General features: G+C 39.9%; 2 protein-coding genes across 3 annotated transcripts; both read left to right on the forward strand.

Annotated features, from left to right (window-relative positions):
* The first annotated feature begins 434 nt into the window (after positions 1-434).
* Positions 435-10,452, forward strand: map6b (microtubule-associated protein 6b). Of its 2 annotated transcripts, XM_088428442.1 has the most exons (4): positions 435-1,196; positions 3,878-4,094; positions 5,123-5,171; positions 7,072-7,183. In XM_088428442.1, exons 1-3 carry the CDS (start codon positions 598-600, stop codon positions 5,165-5,167), a joined length of 861 nt encoding a protein of 286 aa, XP_088284568.1. In that variant the 5' UTR covers positions 435-597; the 3' UTR covers positions 5,168-5,171; positions 7,072-7,183. The 2 variants fall into 2 exon arrangements, with proteins under 2 accessions (XP_088284568.1, XP_088284567.1); XM_088428441.1 differs by lacking the exon at positions 5,123-5,171 and having other exon boundaries at positions 439-1,196; positions 7,072-10,452.
* Positions 10,453-11,282: 830 nt separating this feature from the next.
* LOC148415506 (histone H4 transcription factor) lies at positions 11,283-17,258 on the forward strand. Its single transcript, XM_088426794.1, has 10 exons — positions 11,283-11,355; positions 12,164-12,330; positions 12,418-12,644; positions 13,763-13,874; positions 13,945-14,097; positions 14,169-14,243; positions 15,112-15,232; positions 15,300-15,438; positions 15,520-15,644; positions 16,413-17,258. Exons 2-10 carry the CDS (start codon positions 12,183-12,185, stop codon positions 16,807-16,809), a joined length of 1,497 nt encoding a protein of 498 aa, XP_088282920.1. The 5' UTR covers positions 11,283-11,355; positions 12,164-12,182; the 3' UTR covers positions 16,810-17,258.
* Positions 17,259-17,868: the final 610 nt, after the last annotated feature.

The raw sequence follows: 17,868 nt of genomic DNA on the forward strand, positions 1-17,868 counted from the left end.
AACTAAGACTAAATGTACTAGAATAAAAGTAAAACAAATGTAACATGAAAGTGGCATAAATCTGATAATTATATATTCCATCACATTTCTGGATTTTTATATGCGATTACTTATCGAGCATAAAAATACTCCAGAAATGTAATGCAATTTGACAGAAGAAGAATAAATTTGGTGGGCATGTACCTGTAAATCCAATCCAACAACCCCCAAAGCTATTTGTTGACAAATATTGGGAGAGGAATGTCCGCGTGTGGCGAGTCGTGAGTATGTGGGGGTTATAACAAGTGACTTTCACACACACAAAAAAAAAGATAAAATAATTGCTTGGACGCTTCAGGTGATATTCAGTTTTTTATTTTTTTCATAGTAGCTCGGGGCTTTTTTTTTTTTTTTTTTTCCAAAGTATGCCCATATTTTCTGTCCGGCGGAGAGCCCCGCGAAGCCAAGCGCGGTTTCCACCCTCTGCTGGCTCAAAGGCGCACTTGCGTTCAGGTGCAAACCGTGGGTGGGGTCGTCTTGACGCGTGCAGCCTCAGCACGTCCGTCGAACCCTCCGCCATCCTCGCAAGGAGCAAAGCAGGCCTGCATCAGCACCACCATGGCGTGGCCGTGCATCACGCGTGCTTGCTGCATCAACCGCTTCTGGAGCGAACTGGACAAGGCGGACATCGCCGTGCCTCTGGTCTTCACCAAATACTCGGACGTCCAGCAGAAGCAGCCGAGGGGGGCCGCTGCGGCGGAGAGCCTGCAGCCGGAGGCCGCCAAGGCACCGCCCGCCGCCGCCTCGTCGGACGCCTCCTCCTCCGTCATGCGGCAAGACTTTAAGGCGTGGAGAGTGCGTCCGGAGCCCAGCTGCAAGCCCCGCGACGAGTACCAGCCAGCGGCCGGGCCCTTCATCCCGGAGACCCAGTACCAGAAGGACTACAAAGCGTGGCCCATCCCCAAGAAGCACGACCATCCGTGGATCCCCAAAGCCGGCCCCGGCGCTGTCAAAACGGAGCGAGCGGCCGCAGAGGTCGAGAGCGGCGCCGAGAAGAGCGAGATCGAGGAGAAGCTCCAGGAGAAAGAGGCCGGCAGGGACAAGTCCGCAGACCGGAAAGAGCGAGAGGCGTCCGGCGGTGGCAAAGGCAGGGCGGCCGCCGACGCTCTCAACAGGCACATTAAGGAGACCATGAGCACTTCCAGCAGCAGCTACAGGTAACGCCGAGACATTTTAGAACCTTCTCCTCTTTTTGGTAGGTCCTTAATTCAAGTTTCGCAATAACGTTTTTTTTTTCACGGTCCCTGAACGCTACATCACTTTGACATTTAACGCCATTTATAATATTTTGTGGTTTATGTGCAATTATAATTACGGATGTAGGATATCACTGTTTTCAGAACGATACCAGGACGAATACGCAACTCTTGGGTATTCACTGATACCAAGTATTGATACCAATATTAGTACTACCGGTACACAACATTTTAATGTTATGCGAATAGTAACGCAATACAATAAAATTTGTATTCTCTTCGCTTCCCTGAGCAAACTTACCTTCCACGCAATACAGCAAATAACATAAAATTTACTCAAAGCCGGCGGACTTGGGCGTAAGATTTTAGCCATAAGAAATTGTCCAATGCAATTTTTTTGCTCATCTTGCAAAAATTATAATCAAAAATTCAGAAAACAGGTGTGTTGTGATTGGTCGTTTCCTGAGCATCTGTGATGTCATTTTCAAATGCCTGCTGCCTTAGATGGTTAAAAACTGGTAATTTTTTAAAAATAATTCGCTTAATTCATATTCTACATCGGCATTAATAAGGAAACTACATTTAGACGTTATGGAGCCAAATAGAGCATATCATTGTGAAGAAACGTTTTTGTTAGCTACCACTACAACTCATAACAATGGCCACCCACTCAGCAAAACCAGATTTACAAAATTCTAAACATAGATTTGTATAATTTCATTCATCCTGACTTTTAATTCTTCCGAGTACCTTCACATAAAACAGTGATTTTTACCGTCTTGAAAATCGTGAAAAAATGCTGTTATGCCTCAGCTTGAAGTCATTCGGTAAAATATACGCTTTGAAAGTAAGATATTCCTTTATTTATTTAAATAATAGAAATGACAAAACATGTTTTCCTGGAGGTCAAACGCGATGCGATGAAACTATGTTTTTTTGTTTACATCCACTTCGTAACTGAATCACTGCAAGCGTAACTTCCCACCTTCCTCGAATGCAACATAATTGCACGTTCTCCTGTTACAAGTCCCCCCCCCGACCTCCATGAATGATATTTCCGTAAAGATAAGACAAATGTATCGATCCGCCTCTCCTTCCTTGGCATCACTCCCAGTAGTAGCAAATCAATGTTTTGATGTATGTAGCACCGATGAAGCTAGCAAAAGATTCTCTGCACGGTCCTCCTGCATGCTGCTCTCTATAATCACATTCACATCCTCACGAAACTTGATGTAGGCCAAAATTAAATAATTCAATAAACTGCTGGGAGGTCGGTCGCATGGAAGTCGCCAGCCCCATGATTATGTCTTCCCGCTTAAGACGTGAATAAGAATATGGTGTGATGAGCAGTTAAGCTTTATTAGCTGGAAAGACTATTATGAGCAGGCTGATGTACTTTACACAGTGGACGGTTAATAATGAAGCTCATTAGCAGAGACGTGATGAATATTTATGCCCTAATCGGCCTGTTTTTCGAAGCTAGGGCTACCACTGTTCAATCTTTTTCAATGATCCTATCGATTATTCAGTCGAATAATCGAGTAATTGCCTCGCCTCCCTAAAGTTTTTTTTCTTTCTAATAATCTAGGATTGAAAGTGTGCGTATACAGTATAACTACTCATTTATTATAATCTAAATGTATGAATTTTAGACAACAAAATTTGTCTATGCTAACGGGTTGGATATCGCGATTAGCTTTAGCAACCTAGCAATTCCTATTTGAGGTTAACAAACACTTGCCATGATTTAATTTACACATGCATAATGTTATCTGTCTACATGTAATTGTGTCTTTAATTGAAACATAACATAGTAATATAAGTGTAACACGAAAAATAAGACAGCTAAAGGGTTTAATCCTAGGCTTTATTACACCATCATGTTTAATACAGAGGACGGGAGTGCAATTAACAATCATGTCCACTAGATGGAATTTCATGCTTTACTTGACTCTGTAATGGCTGATGCCGGTTCTCATTTATAATTGCCTGCCCTACAACCACAGCTGACAGTTTCATGAACATTTGTCTAAATTTGATCCGTCACATACACGACAAGTGAAACAAAGTATTGCTGGGGTTGAATTGACCAAAAACCGTCTTTAGTTAGGGATTTAAAAAACTGCCTGTGTCATAGCTGTGAATGACAAGTAGTGAATAGACTCCTATAGTTATTAATAACCACGAAAATTTGCCTATGCTTACAGTTTAGCAAACTTGATTAGATTCAACAATATTCCTTGAGGAAATATTAGTGGAGCTGCCTGTTAGCTACTATAGGGTCAATAACTTCCTGTTCTACTGCATGTGTGTTTATTGACTCTTGTCGTTACTATTAACCAAATGAACAGCCGAGACCATAAAGCAAAGTGCTCCCCGGGGACATTGGAGCTGTTACTAAAGTAAAGAGCTTCCACTCTACACATTAATCGGGAGTTGTATTTTTTTTCTGAGACTTGTGGTGTTTGAGTCAAAAGATGGCTCTTGAAGTGTAGAAGTTGAATCGTTTCTGAATGGTTTTTTTTGGCTTTCACTCCTCAAAATGTTTTGTGGTGTCTCATCTAATTTTCCCCCTCTTTGGACAGTAAAATGCCCAAAAATGGACAAATGTCATCAATGCGTTAAACCATGTTGATTTGCAGAACTGAATTCAAGGCCTACAAGGACGTGAAGCCGGTCAAGCCCATCAAGGCGGCGTCCCAGTACAAACTCCCTGCCGAGAAGGAGACCTGCCTGGAAACCAGTTACAGCGCCACCTTCAGGGGCGAGCAGGTCAAGCCCCAGTCGGCCGACAACAAGCTGCTGGAGCGCAGGAGGATACGCAGCCTGTACAGCGAGCCCGGCAAGGAGCCCCCCAAGGTCAATGCGCAAAACACACACTCTTCACTTTGTTTTAACTCATTCAATGCCAGGGACGTATTTTCACGTTTTTTTGTTTTTTTTTAAGAGCCTGGACATTCAATCCCAGATATTTAAGTATCAAATCAATACTTAAGTACATTAAGGATATTAATTTCCAGATACTTAAGTATTAAATCGATACTTAAGTGCATGGGATTGAATGTCTGGACTTAAAAAACGTGAAAACACGTCCCTGGCATTGAGTGAATTAATAGATCACAACATTTTTACGTTTTTTTGGGGGGGTTCATTTTAGGTTTAGTTAGAGTCCTGTGTATCTGATGCATTTGTCAAATAAAAGTGATTGGTTATCACTCTTGACATGAAATGCCAAAAACGACTTCAGAAAACCATTAGAATCAAAACATGGTGCTAAGGTCGAGCTTCGTCGATTGTTTTTTTTTTAAAGGGGTTTTTAAGGGTCTCATGTGCTATCCTTTTAACTCATTCACTGCCATTTCACCTAAAATATATTTTTGACGCCTTAAGCCGTCATCGGTAGTGAACTAGAAGTAGCAGATTAAGTCAGATTTTTACGACAAGTATTGCATTTTTTTTCTTTCATATATATATATATATATATATATATATATATATATATATATATATATATATATATATATATATATATATGAAAGAAAAAAAAAAAAAATATATATATATATATATATATATATATATATATATATATATATATGAAAGAAAAAAAATGCAATACTTGTCGTAAAAATCTGACTTAATCTGCTACTTCTATATATACACACAAATGTTTGATAATTAATAGTAATGATTAATTGTCATATTGTACTTGTTTTATTTTGGCCAAAAAAAGAATGGTTTTGACAATTTTGCCTTGGTGGAGGTATTAGGCTTCCATTGGCTCTTATGTTGCATTGCTGAAAATATTGCAGGCGCGACGGGAGCAATTGTCCCATATTTTGTGTCAACATGTGTTGATGTAGCCCCTCCCTCTCTCGTTCCCGTAGGACGTGTCAGAGGCTAAGAGCAGCTCTGTTCTAAATCTGCTGTAGTCAGGTGTGTTTCCATTAGAAAAGCATGGAGGCTCACCCCAGACTACACACACAAAATATGCACTACAAGTTGTAGTCTCATCCATCACTATCTTAATATTTTTATGATGAATAAATGCCTGCGTCACCTCATTTCTTTTGATCAATCCTGTCAATCATTCATGACAATTTTGTGGATGCATAATATTTATGCATAGTTGATGCTTCAAATTGATGAAAGCACCTCTTTGAACTCATTCACAGGCGGCATAGTCCAAATGGATCTCTGACGGCTATATCCGTCATCGGCAGTGAATGGGTTGAAAAAGGACGGACGTATAGAAAGATGATTTTAATCACCAAAAACTGTAAAAAAAATGTCATTTTTCAGTTAGTTTTACACTGCACAGATCAACATTTGGCTGACAGCAGGTATATGATATGATACCTTGGTATCTCCAAATCTTGGCACGTGAACAGGGGTGTGTAGACTTTTATCTCCACAGCAAGAAAATCATACAGTATATTGCACCTAACAAAGACTAATAGAAGGTGTAAGAAGTCATCATGTCACCTCCTCCCCCCACAAGAAAAAGCACAAAGAGCCATTTTTGTGCTGTTAACTTGTCATTACACTAACTCCCATGAAGCCCTATAAGACGCGTTAAGTCACAGGTGTCAAACTCAAGGCCCGGGGGCCCGATCCGGCCCGCCACATCATTTTATGTGGCCCGCCAAATTCTCATTTGCTGGCTTAAACACCAAACTTGCAGGCTGTCTCCTTTTCTCTCCTTCCTTCCATGCTTCACTGCTTCCTTTCTCCCTCCCTCCCTTCCTTCCTTCCTTCCTTCCTTCCTTCCTTCCTTCCTTCCTTCCTTCCTTCCTTCCTTCCTTCCTCTCTTCCCTTCTTCCCCTTCCTTCATTCCTTCACACTCCTTTCTCCTTTTCTTCCTTCCTTCTTTCACATCTCTTTGTTCTTTCTTTCTCTCCTTTCTTTCCTTCCTTCACATTACTTTCTTCCTTCTTTCTCTCCTTTCTTTCCTTCCTTCACATTACTTTCTTCCTTCTTTCTCTCCCTCCTCCTTCCCTCCCTCCTTCCTTCATCCTGCCTTTCCTCTCGCTCCCTCCATCCTTCCTCCCTTCCTTCCTTTTCTCTCTCCCTTCTTCAATTATTCTTGCTTTACTCCCTTCTTCCACCTTCCTTCCTTCCTTCCTTCCTTCCTTCCTTCCTTCCTTCATTCCTCCCTCCCTTCCTTCCTTCCTTCCTTCCTTCCTTCTTTCCTTCCTTCCTTCCTTCCTTCCTTCCTTCCTTCCTTCCTTCCTTCCTTCCTTCCTTCCTTCCTTCCTTCCTTCCTTCCTTCCTTCCTTCCTTTCTTCCTTCCTCTCTTCCCTTCTTCCCCTTCCTTCATTCCTTCCTTCCTTCCTTCCTTCCTTCCTTTCTTCCTTCCTCTCTTCCCTTCTTCCCCTTCCTTCATTCCTCCCTCCCTTCCTTCCTTCCTTCCTTCCTTCCTTCCTTCCTTCCTTCCTTCCTTCCTTCCTTCCTTCCTTCCTTCCTCTCTTCCCTTCTTCCCCTCCCTTCCTTCCTTCCTTCCTTCCTTCCTTCCTTCCTTCCTTCCTTCCTTCCTTCCTTCCTTCCAAACTTTCAAAAATTTTGGAAAGAAAATAATGGACCATTTTTTGCACCCAATCTCTCTTTTGACCAGTTTTTAGCGGCCTCTGGTCTGAAAACTTTGGTAAGTGTGTGTGAGGAACACACTCCAAATTGATTTGACTTCATTCCGGCCCTCTGACAGAAAATATAACTACAACGTGACCCAAGCTAAAAATGAGTTTGACGCCTCAGCTTTAAGTCTATGCATGCTGAAACCATATATTCAAACAAACTAAAACCATTTCCGAAAGTGACACGGTTCTCCTCCCCGCAGACGGACAAGCCGGCGCCTCGCATCAGGCCAAAGAAAACGACGACGGGTAAAGCTGCGAAGAAGGCCAAGGAGAGCAAGGAGAAGAAGCTGCTAGCCGCTTCCGCGTCGTCCAGGAAGAAAGAAGAAGCGGGCGCGGCGGAAGCGGGCGTCACCAAGAAGAACAAAGAGATCAGCAATAGACTGGCCGAGGCTAAACAGTAACATCCGCATCGCCGTCAAGCTATTTGCAACCTGTACGTACACTCGCTTCACTGTCCTTTTCTTCATTAAACCTTTAACTCAAACGTGTGTGTGAGTGCGTGTGCACGAGAGAGCAGAGGTGTGTAACCTCAGAGCTCCTTTTTTGCGCGGATGCTGGGAGTATTTGCAAATATGCTAATGTATACTGTTTTACTGGATTGTGCTTTTTGTAGTAGTTTTTCGATACGCTTCTCCTTCCACATTTCCTGGCGGATTCTTTTCATTTTGATTTTGCCATACTATAGATATTCATAACGTGTGTGCTGTTATTTTTCTCATCCTGACAATTTCATTTTTTCCCCCCACAATTTTACATTTTCCCCTCAAAAAATAATTATTCATTTCCAATGACAAATTCAAAATGACAGATTCACATCATTCCCTTTCAAAATTAGGAATAGCGCATTCAGTTCATCTTTAAAAGTAATTTCAACACACTGACAATTTTCACATTGTAAGAATTCCTCATATTTCTACAATATATAACGAATTTTTCACCAATGTATTTCTACATCATTCAATATTTATAAATTATCTAAAAATCAGTCCGCATTTTCGACAGTATAATTCCTCTTCATTCCACATCAATGAGCGTCATTCGATATCACTACAAATTTATCAATAACATATTGCACATTTTTCACCAGTATAATTCCACATCATTCAATATCTCTGAATGTCACTGAGTACCACTCCACATTTTTCACAGATGGCACATTTTATCTCATTTCACATCTTTTGATGTCATTGAAAATGCCTTCACACTTTAGACTAATTCCACATCATTTCATGCCTTTGAATCTCATTCAATATCACATCATATTTGTCACATTTTTAACCAATTCTCCATCATTCCACATCCTTGAATGTCATTCAATATCACTCCACGTTTTTCACCAGAATATTACACAATTTTCACCAACATGATTTCATATCATTCCCACAATTTTCACAAGCAAGAGTTCCTCATTTCCTAACAATATATTACTCGTTTTCACCAGTACTCATCCTACAACATATTGCACATTTTTACCTATATAATTCCACATCATTCCACATCCTTGAAAGTCATTCAACATCACTCCACATTTGTTAAAAACATATTGCACATTTTCACCAATACAATTCCACATCGTTCCATCTCTAAACGTCATTCAATATCACTCCAGATTTTTCACCAATAATAGCGCTTTTTTTTAACAATTACACATCAGTCCTCATTTTTGAATGTCAATCAATAGCATTCCACATTTCTCACCATTGCACTTTAAAAAAAATATATATTTGACCTCATTCTATATAAAATAACGCCTTTCTTAATCATTCCAGAAATGTATTTAACCTCTATTGTCGTTCCATATTGTTCCACATGATCCTCCATCTTTTCACCCAGCTTTCCAGCATTCACATCTTTTTTTTATTCTAGGAATTGCTTTGTGAAGTATGATTATAATTATGATTAATCAAGCACCTAATTTGCACATTAGTCTTGAAGAGCCATGTTTATGTGTGCTGTACGTGTACAAAAGGGCATTTTTACTCGGGAACTCCACATCCAATGATTGTAAGAACTCGTTTTGTGAGGGGGGAGGGTCGATTTTCTCGTTACAGTGCCTCGGCTGTTGTTTCCTTTTTTTTTTTCCATCAGTGACTGATCTCCAGTTACATCCGTTTTGTTGCTAAGAAACCAAATCAATTGAACTAGAATTCCCTGCAGCTTGCATGCAATCCCCCCCTTTTCCCCCACCCCGATATACAGTATGCATTTTAGCTTGTACACGGAGCTTTTTAGGGTCCATATATGCTGTGCTGTTTGAAATATATGCATGTCTAGTAGTTACAAAATAAGTAGTCTAGTATGAAGTAAACTCACACCAGCAAGGTGCTTTCCGGTGCAACCTTCTTCTTACACTAATAACGAAACAATCGTTTTAAGAGAGATTGTAGTCTTGTAGCCCCCACCCTCTGCTATCAACTCAATATGTGAAAAATAAAATAAAATTACACACGAGACCAGTCATTTCGAGTGGGAGTCTTAAAGCCACACTGAAAAGTAAAAATACCGTGACAGATAAAACAAAAAAAAAACTGTCATGACATTAGTGAAAAACGTTGTAACATAGCAAGGAAAAAGTCATAATAGTATGAGAACATTGTCCAAATTTACAAGATAAATATTGTTAATCATAATGACCGTTAGTCATAATTGTACTTGAATAGAATCTAATTTTAAAAGAATAATTTCTTGATGATATGCAAAAAAAAGGAAATATGGTAAGATATATTATACTGTATATTTTAATGAAATACAATTGTTATATCATGGAAACAGATAATTTGCAAGAAAAAAAATGCATAAATTTGTATAAATGAAAAAAAAAACATACTAAGTTATAATAGTAAGGTATATTTTTACAATATTAAAGTTGCAATGTTATGAGACAAAAGTCGTATATGAGAAGGAAAAGTATGATTGTAAAACCCTCCAAAAATTAAAAAAAAGAAAGAGAATACATCATCTATAGCCCTAATCTTATCAGATTAAACGTCAGTTATGATATAATGACAATATAATGAAAATAACTTTTAAAAGAAAAAACCTTTACAGGAAAAATGTGACATTTTTCAGTAAATGAGTTAATATCCTGACCAAAATGTCTACTATTAAAAGCATGTAACATTGCAAAAAAAGTAGTCAAAATATATTACTTTATGACTTTTTCTTCCTCATAATTTTACAATTTAAAGGTCATATTTGTGCTATTTTTCTTTTCAGTGTGCCTTTAAAACTCCTTCATCAACGCGTCCAGCATTAACATGCGCCGAGTGCCTCCCAGCACACTGCAGTATGCGTGTGTATGTGTGTGTGAGTGTGTGTGTCCATGCCACCATCACCACAAAGAAGCCAACAAAGTGCCACGCAGTCCACTCCCACTCCCTGGTGCTGAAGGCCGCCATGTTTTTTTTCCCGCTTTAACCTGGATGGCGTCGCATTTTTCCATCACAGTGAAGAGACGCTATGAAGGGACAAAAAGACGAACGGATGCAGATAATGATGCGTTTGTTATTTTTTTGTGCGTGTGAGCGCTTCTAAGCTTGTTCGGAATGAACACGGATTAAAGAATAAAAAGTGAATGTTAATTCTTGTGGCTTCTTTTGTGTTTTTGTGACTGTCATTGTTAGCGATGAAAGAGACTAGAGACAAAGAACACAAACTGAGTCAACATCAACCATTTACCTGGGCAAATGGTGATCATTTATAATACATGTGTTTAAAAGAGATAACTTTTAAATTTTCGATTTTTTTTTAGGTGTAATCAGAAATGTAATGTCATAAGTAAGTCTTTGGTAAAAGGTGGTCAACATTTTTCTAAATCAGAAACCTAAACGGGATTTAAATTCACCGTCCTCGCTTTAATAACCAAACTAACAAGTTTAATTTATAAACTATAAGATAGAGCAAAAAGTATGGAGGAATTAAATTGCATTAAAATGTCAAAAAAAAAAAAATATCTTGCCTAGACAGTACCTCAGCACCTGTTAACTCTAAGATTTACCTAAATAACACTGGCTGACATGCTGTATTACGTGCCCAACTGTATTTGACTTTAATTCAATTTATTTACTCATTGTGGATGTTATCATCCATTTTCCTGCGAATCATTCATCCTGACATAAAGGTGCATCAATTATTCAGTGATTCTGTCTAGTGTCTTTCCAGAGCAGCATGAGATAGTGAATAAATAATTAACAGTAAAAAAAAAAAAAACACCCACACCAATTATGATTCTTGTTGCCTTTTCCTTCGTGATCAAGTCAAAGCCGATTAGTAAAATATTTTATTATTATTATTATTATTATTATGGTCAGTGTAAAAAACTAAATTTCAATAGAGGACTCTGTTTCGATTGGTGCTAGATCGTTCTACTCTTAAATTCCACGAAGAAGAAATGAATCATTTCCGGGTTGACGCCAAGGGAATCGGAAGTAAACAACAATGAACAAGCGAGAGGAGGGAACGAGCGGCTCGATGGTCACATAATTGTAAGAAACATTTCCCCCAGTTAACAGTCTTGTAAGAAATAATCCAATTTAACGATGTTTTTCCACAACTAAAATATTTATTTATATGAGAAGTCCAAAATATGTCCAATACCTGTTGTTTACAACGTTAACAGCAAGCTTGTTGGCCAATGTTTACTCTTTTTAAGTGGCGTTGTAATTTATTTTAGCTAGCGGTCTATTATATTTGCATATTATATTTATTTTTTTATCGGTAAACCGTGACAAAATATTTGAGATGACCGCTAATCGCACTTCTAGTTCGTGGGGATCGACATTTCGGATTATGGACGGAGTGCTTTTACTAAAACTGCAGTTAGCCGTTAGGGAAAACAAAAGCTTTTTTTTTTTACTAATGCACCAGACATTTACGAGGTAAATCCTAATATTCGTTTGACGTAACGACCATTTTTTGTAGAGATTTTAAGGTCTTTGACTTATAGAATTAGCATAAAGTCAATGCCTCGAAGTCTTATAAAATAGCCACACTGGTGACATCTGGTGGTCAGATAGGTTCAAATAACTGTTACAATCCCCCAAATGATTCTCTTATCGTAATTTACTATTTTTTTGTTCACTCCCATCATATTTAACCAGTTAGATAATTTCCTACGTCATTATCACGTGATTACGAAGATTTGAGCAAGGCCTTTGAAGCATTTCTTATAGATGTCTGTCTCACTTAGCTGTCTCCAATCAGACCAACCAATACCTACTTTACAGATCTCGTAGCATTTTTAGTGCTCTCTGGTTGTAACTCGCTGTCTAAAATGTCTTCTTGTATGCTCAGCATGTAAGCTTTCGTCACGATGACCACCAAGAGGCTGGACGCCTTTGAGGTGGCGTGCGAGTGGGCGTCGTGCGCTTTCACTGCCTGCGGCATGGAGGAGCTGAGCGATCACATGTCTGCTCATCTGAGGGACTACCTGGGGGACAAGGACACCCTGGAGGAGCTGGGTGTGTAAAATCTCACAAAAAAAAAAACAAACCTTCATTGGAATTCTGTGATACTGTAAAGATGACGGAGTTCTTTGTGCTCGTCAGACGAGTACGCCTGCCTGTGGAACGGCTGCGAGTTCGTCTCCATGGGCAGCCCCGCGGAGCTGGAGGCGCACGCGTACTTTCACAACTACCACGCCAAGCTCAAGTACGTGGGCTCGCAGCTGCTCCGGTCCCGACCCGACCTCCCCGCTTGCACCCAGGCCGCGCACAGCAACAATCTGCTGCCCGAGGGCTCCGACAGACACGTCTGCCAGTGGGACGGTTGTGATGTACGTCACTCTTTTTCTTTTTTTTTTTTATCTACAAGATAGGTGGAAACCCATATGCAACCCCAATTCCAGTAAAGTTGGGACATGGTGTAAATAAAGACAGAAATAATAGTTAGCAAAACTACATTCAATTGGATACAACAAAAAAGTGAAGGTTATTATTCACCATTATTTCTACAAAAAGCAAATCAATCTGCTTTCATAGAGGAATAAAGAATTCAGAGACTATTTCAAATTCAAAAATTCAGAGCATTGGGACAATTTTTGGTCTCTCGCTACAAGTTATTGTAGAGTATACACTATGTAGTTACATAACTGTCCTAGGGTTATTTTACTTTTTTTTTCTAAAGCAGATGTAGTAAAGTCACTAAAAGGAATTCGAGTTACTTTTTTTTACACAGTGCAGTACTTATTATGACCCATGTAATACTTTACATTCAACAAATACGACATATATCAGAAAAAAACTTAAAACGATACGAAAACTATTAAAAAACTAACCAACCTGCTCTCAAAACAAATTGAAACCGAATTTAAATAAGTCAAAATGAAATCAAAGCTAGCAAATCTAAAACTATCCTAATCCTGCTCCCACATTCTTTAAAATGAAATTTGAGTCACGTATTTACAAGTTTTTACCTTTGTGTGCGTGTATTTTATATATATATATATATATATATATATATATATATATATATATATATATATATATATATATATATATATATATATATATATATATATATATATATATAGGTGATTACATAATTTAATACTAAAGTAATTGATTACTTAAGTACTGATTTATCCGTATTAATTACTCCAATGTTTAAATTAATTACATAATTAACTGAAGTAGTTGATTACTTGATCATTTCCTGTCACTTCTCTAGCCAAACTTGATTTACAAAAAAACAAAACTGTAAAACATATGAAAAGGTTCCTGGGATTTTATGGCCCCTTAAATAAAAACGTAAAATGATGTCGCTGGGATTGAATGAGTTAAAAGAACAAGTCTTTTTCCACACGCAAAGGCATTACAGTAGATTACTATACTGTAACTATGCTTGTATGACAAAGGCTCGCGACGGGTCGCCGTTTTGCGTTTGTCTCCGCAGAGCAGCTTCACCAATCCCGAGTGGTTCTACCGCCACGTGGGTAATCACGTGGAAAGCGCCGAGCAGCGGCCGCTCTCGCATCAGCGGCAGGCGCTCCACTGCCGCTGGTCAGGTAGGATTTGCCGCTCCGCCCCCTTCGCCCCCGCGCGCCCGTCTCACTGGCGCTGCCGGCCCGGCGTCAGGCTGCGACGCCTACTTCAAGATCCGCTACCGCCTGAGGGAACACATGCGCAGTCACACGCAAGAACGATTGGTGGCGTGTCCCAACTGCGGCGGCATGTTCTCCAGCAACACCAAGCTTTTCGATCACCTCCACAGGCAGGCCCAGCCAGTGGGTGAGAGGAGACACAAAACGCCGTTCTGATGGCCCGCCGTTGCGCTGATATTCCAAATTGTGCTCCCGTAGAGTCCCTGGTGTGTGAACACTGCGCCAAAACGTTTTCCAGCGAGAGACTGTTGAGGGATCACGTACGACAGCACGGTGAGATTTTGCCTCGAACGGAGGCGCTTCGTCTCAAATTCGAATTCTTTCAGAGACATTTTTTTTGTTTGTATACAATTTTAATAGTTATACATATTTATTTACTGTAAATTTGACTCCTTTTTCCTCGAAGCCTACGGTTTATAGTCCGGTGCGGTTTATTTGCATTTTTTTCCTAGCCACTAGAGGGCAATATTCCTGTAAACAAAGGGGAACAGAAGAAGACGCAATCAAAATATTGATTTAGTTTGAACTGCTATTTTACTCACCGCCAGGGGGCTCTCTCCATGAGTAAATACAATTAGGCATGTTACTCTTGTGCTGGCGCAGTATTTCTGACAACTTACATTTTCCGTTTGCTGACATAGCTTGACCGCCGCTCAACGCAATGTTGCCAAAATCGCAGGAAAATCAATGTCATAAATCCTGTAAAAATGCAACTCAAAAATTGTAATTATAATGGTTTTATATGGTCCAAAATTTGGACAATGATTATTTGTGTACACAAAATCTGGCACGTCCAGCTGCAATCACATAGAAATGTCAGAATTGTTGTACTGTATTTATTTATTTATATATTTATTATTATTGTTTTTGTTTATTTTATTTCATTTATTGTTTTTATATATTATGTATTTATATAACACAAGGATTACTAGGCTGAATAAGATATTTCACAATGAAAAACGTTTGAGAACCACCGCACTTACCCATTGGGATCCTTTGTAATCAGAAAAATACATTCAAACTAAAATCCATCTAAAATATGGAGTATTAATATTTCATAAACTATACCACACACAACAACAAAAGCAAATATCAAAAGTGTCGATTTTACATACTAGGCACCGTATGTATTTTGTTGCAGTAAATCAGGTGAAATGCCCCTTCTGCGACATGACGTGCACCACACTGGCCGCCCTGAAGATCCACATCAGGTTCCGACACTGCGACGAGCGGCCCTTCCCTTGCGACTTTTGCGACAAAAGGTCCGTTTCGCGCGGGCGCGCAGGCGGCACGATGCGGAGAGGTGCCCTTTGTGGTTTTCCGCGCCAGCTTCAAGAACCAGCGAGACCTCCAGAAGCACACGGACGTCCACAACCAGGGCTCGGTGTTCCGCTGCTCGGCGGAAGGATGCGCCTATTCCTGCCAGACTTTCCAGACCATGAGCCAACACTACAAGAGGGCGCACGGGGTCAGCGGGCCGCTCGCCCATCGCCGTTCCGCCGAGCTCGGAGACGCCAGCCATGTCATGTTGTGATGGTGCCGTGCGCAGGTGGGGGGCGTGTCCAAGTACAAATGTCACCTTTGCGACAAGGTCTTCTCCTGGTGCTACACGCTCACTCTTCACCTGCGGAAGAAACATGAACTCAAGTGGCCTTCCGGACATTCCAGATTCAGGTCAGCCACATCGACATATATATATATATATATATATATATATATAGTGTGTGTGTGTGTGTGTGTGTGTATATATATATATATATATATATATATATATATATAGAGAGAGAGAGAGTTTTTAAAAATAGCATTTATGGTTACTGTATAGTAAGGCCCCCCCTTGAAAATAATTACCATGTAAAGTGTTTTTTTTTAAAGGATGAATGAATGAATTAATAAGTAATTTAAAGCTGCATTTTTTTTTGCTGCATTACGTAACGTTTTGTACAAAATACTTTGTGAATTTCACCTTCCCTAACTCAAAAAAAAAACATACAATGTACACGTAATATATTTTCCAAAGCCATTTTTATTGTTGCACATTAATAATGTAAAACACCCTGTAATGAAAGTTAAGTGATAGGATAACAAAGCCTTTTTTTTTCCCCTTTTACATCGCACTCTGGATTCAAAGATGCACTGAAAATGAAACGGATTTCCATTTCATTTCATCGTTAAACCAACAGTGCCATCTAGAGGAGCAAATAAGGCATCACAATCGAGTCACGATGCTTCATTTTCTCATCGAGAATGAAATTATTTATTTTTTTTATTATGATTGATTTTGAACCATGCACTTTAAGACACAAACTTGATTAAATGTATAATAATGCACATTTCAGAATCCACGCATGAAAAGCAGTCAATTCTCTTGCAACACGGATTAGAAAAGAAAAAAATCCGCAGAAAGGCTCGCATTTGAAAGCACCGCCGTCTATATTGCAGGTACAGGAAGGACGTCGACGGCTTCCTGAAGCTCAACATGGTGCGCGTGGAGACGGAGGAGGTCACCAAAGAGATCATGAAGAACATGAAGAAGAAAGCCGCCGGCCTCCGCAAGAGTCGGCGGAATCGAGGCGAGAGGGCGGGCGCTCCCGGGCGCGCCTCCTCGGCCCCCTCCTCCCCCTCTTCCTCCTCCTCGTCCTCTTGCTCGGAGGATCCGTCGGCGCGCTCCAGCCCCCGGCCGGGCCGCTCGCCCGTCTACTGCACCATGAACACCATCCCGCACGTGGAGGACGAGAGCGGCGGGGGGGCCCCGGAGGAGCGCGACGGCGGCGGGACGTCCGGAGCCGTGCGGGCCCTCACCATGGTGGCCAGGGGCCTGGGCATGGATGTGGTGTGAATTCCAAGCTAGCAGCGGGAAAAGGAAGCCTCGGCAAACTCATTTTTAAATGAAGAGCGCCATCTTATGGAGCAAGGATACACCACAAGGGGTTGACGAGGCTTCGTTTACACAAGCCTTTTTCTTGCGACCTCACTCATATGTCGACTTGAATTTGCGATTTTAGATTTAAAAGTTTTGTTTTGGTTTTTAATCTCTAATGAAGTATGCGTCATGAGCCAAGTTGGCTGACTGAACTTGTTAAATCAGTTGAGGTGAACTCCTCAACCAACCACGACAGAGTTCGCGAAACGGGACAATTATTTTTGCGTTCTACAAACCACACACCATTGGATTGTACCCATTCTATGACTGCTTATGAATCATTTTTGGCTTCACAATGCAACTTTCACGTATTATGTTGTGGCTCGGTGCAATTAAATAAATTGCTGTGTGATGCGGTTGAACAACGTTTTTGTTATGGCGCGCCTGTTGCAATTTTTGACAAGATTTGTAAAACATTTTACCCTGATGTGCAACCATTTTTTAAAAATGAATGCTTCAAGTTCCAAACTAGGATTAGTTAATTTGAAAACCCTATCCTGAAAATTTACTTTAAAACTTAACCTTAGTTCTTGAATCCCCAACCCTAACTTTTAAATCTTATTTAAAAAAAAAACCCAAAACATTGTGATTCTGTGATTCAATTCCCTCACTTTTCTTTAAAAATTTCGACTGTTTTGGTTGTGCTTCAAAAAAATACGGCAATTTTACAAACGCTTATATTGTATTGGTTGAGCGCTATATGGTTAAACATAAACAAGCTAATCATTAAGATACTATTGTAACAAGTGATTTATACAACTATTGGTAATGAGAAAATTGTTATCCAAATGATTTAAAACCCAAATGATTTAAAAGTCATCTTCATGGGGGGAACGCAATGATGAAACTAATTTAGCTCACGCTTTGGAGTGGTGATTGACTAAGCTTCATGAAGCTTCGTACTACGATATTTATTTAAATTCGCAAACAGTTTTGTTTGGAACAATCAAATGTAAATTTGTGCAATTTAAAAAA

The sequence above is a fragment of the Hippichthys cyanospilos genome, chromosome 11, assembly GCF_059441005.1.
Source record: "Hippichthys cyanospilos isolate Australia breed blue-spotted pipefish chromosome 11, RoL_Hcya_1.0, whole genome shotgun sequence".
Taxonomy (NCBI): domain Eukaryota; kingdom Metazoa; phylum Chordata; class Actinopteri; order Syngnathiformes; family Syngnathidae; genus Hippichthys; species Hippichthys cyanospilos.

Bases quoted from the DNA above. Each gene is read 5' to 3' on its own strand.
- map6b (XM_088428441.1), top strand. From the start codon at position 598: ATGGCGTGGCCGTGCATCACGCGTGCTTGCTGCATCAACCGCTTCTGG. The intron at 1,197-3,877 runs GTAACGCCGAGA...GTTGATTTGCAG, and splicing joins ACTTCCAGCAGCAGCTACAG to AACTGAATTCAAGGCCTACA. The intron at 4,095-7,071 runs GTCAATGCGCAA...TCCTCCCCGCAG, and splicing joins CCGGCAAGGAGCCCCCCAAG to ACGGACAAGCCGGCGCCTCG.
- LOC148415506 (XM_088426794.1), top strand. From the start codon at position 12,183: ATGACCACCAAGAGGCTGGACGCCTTTGAGGTGGCGTGCGAGTGGGCG. The intron at 14,244-15,111 runs GTGAGATTTTGC...ATTTTGTTGCAG, and splicing joins GGATCACGTACGACAGCACG to TAAATCAGGTGAAATGCCCC. The intron at 15,439-15,519 runs GTCAGCGGGCCG...TGCCGTGCGCAG, and splicing joins ACTACAAGAGGGCGCACGGG to GTGGGGGGCGTGTCCAAGTA.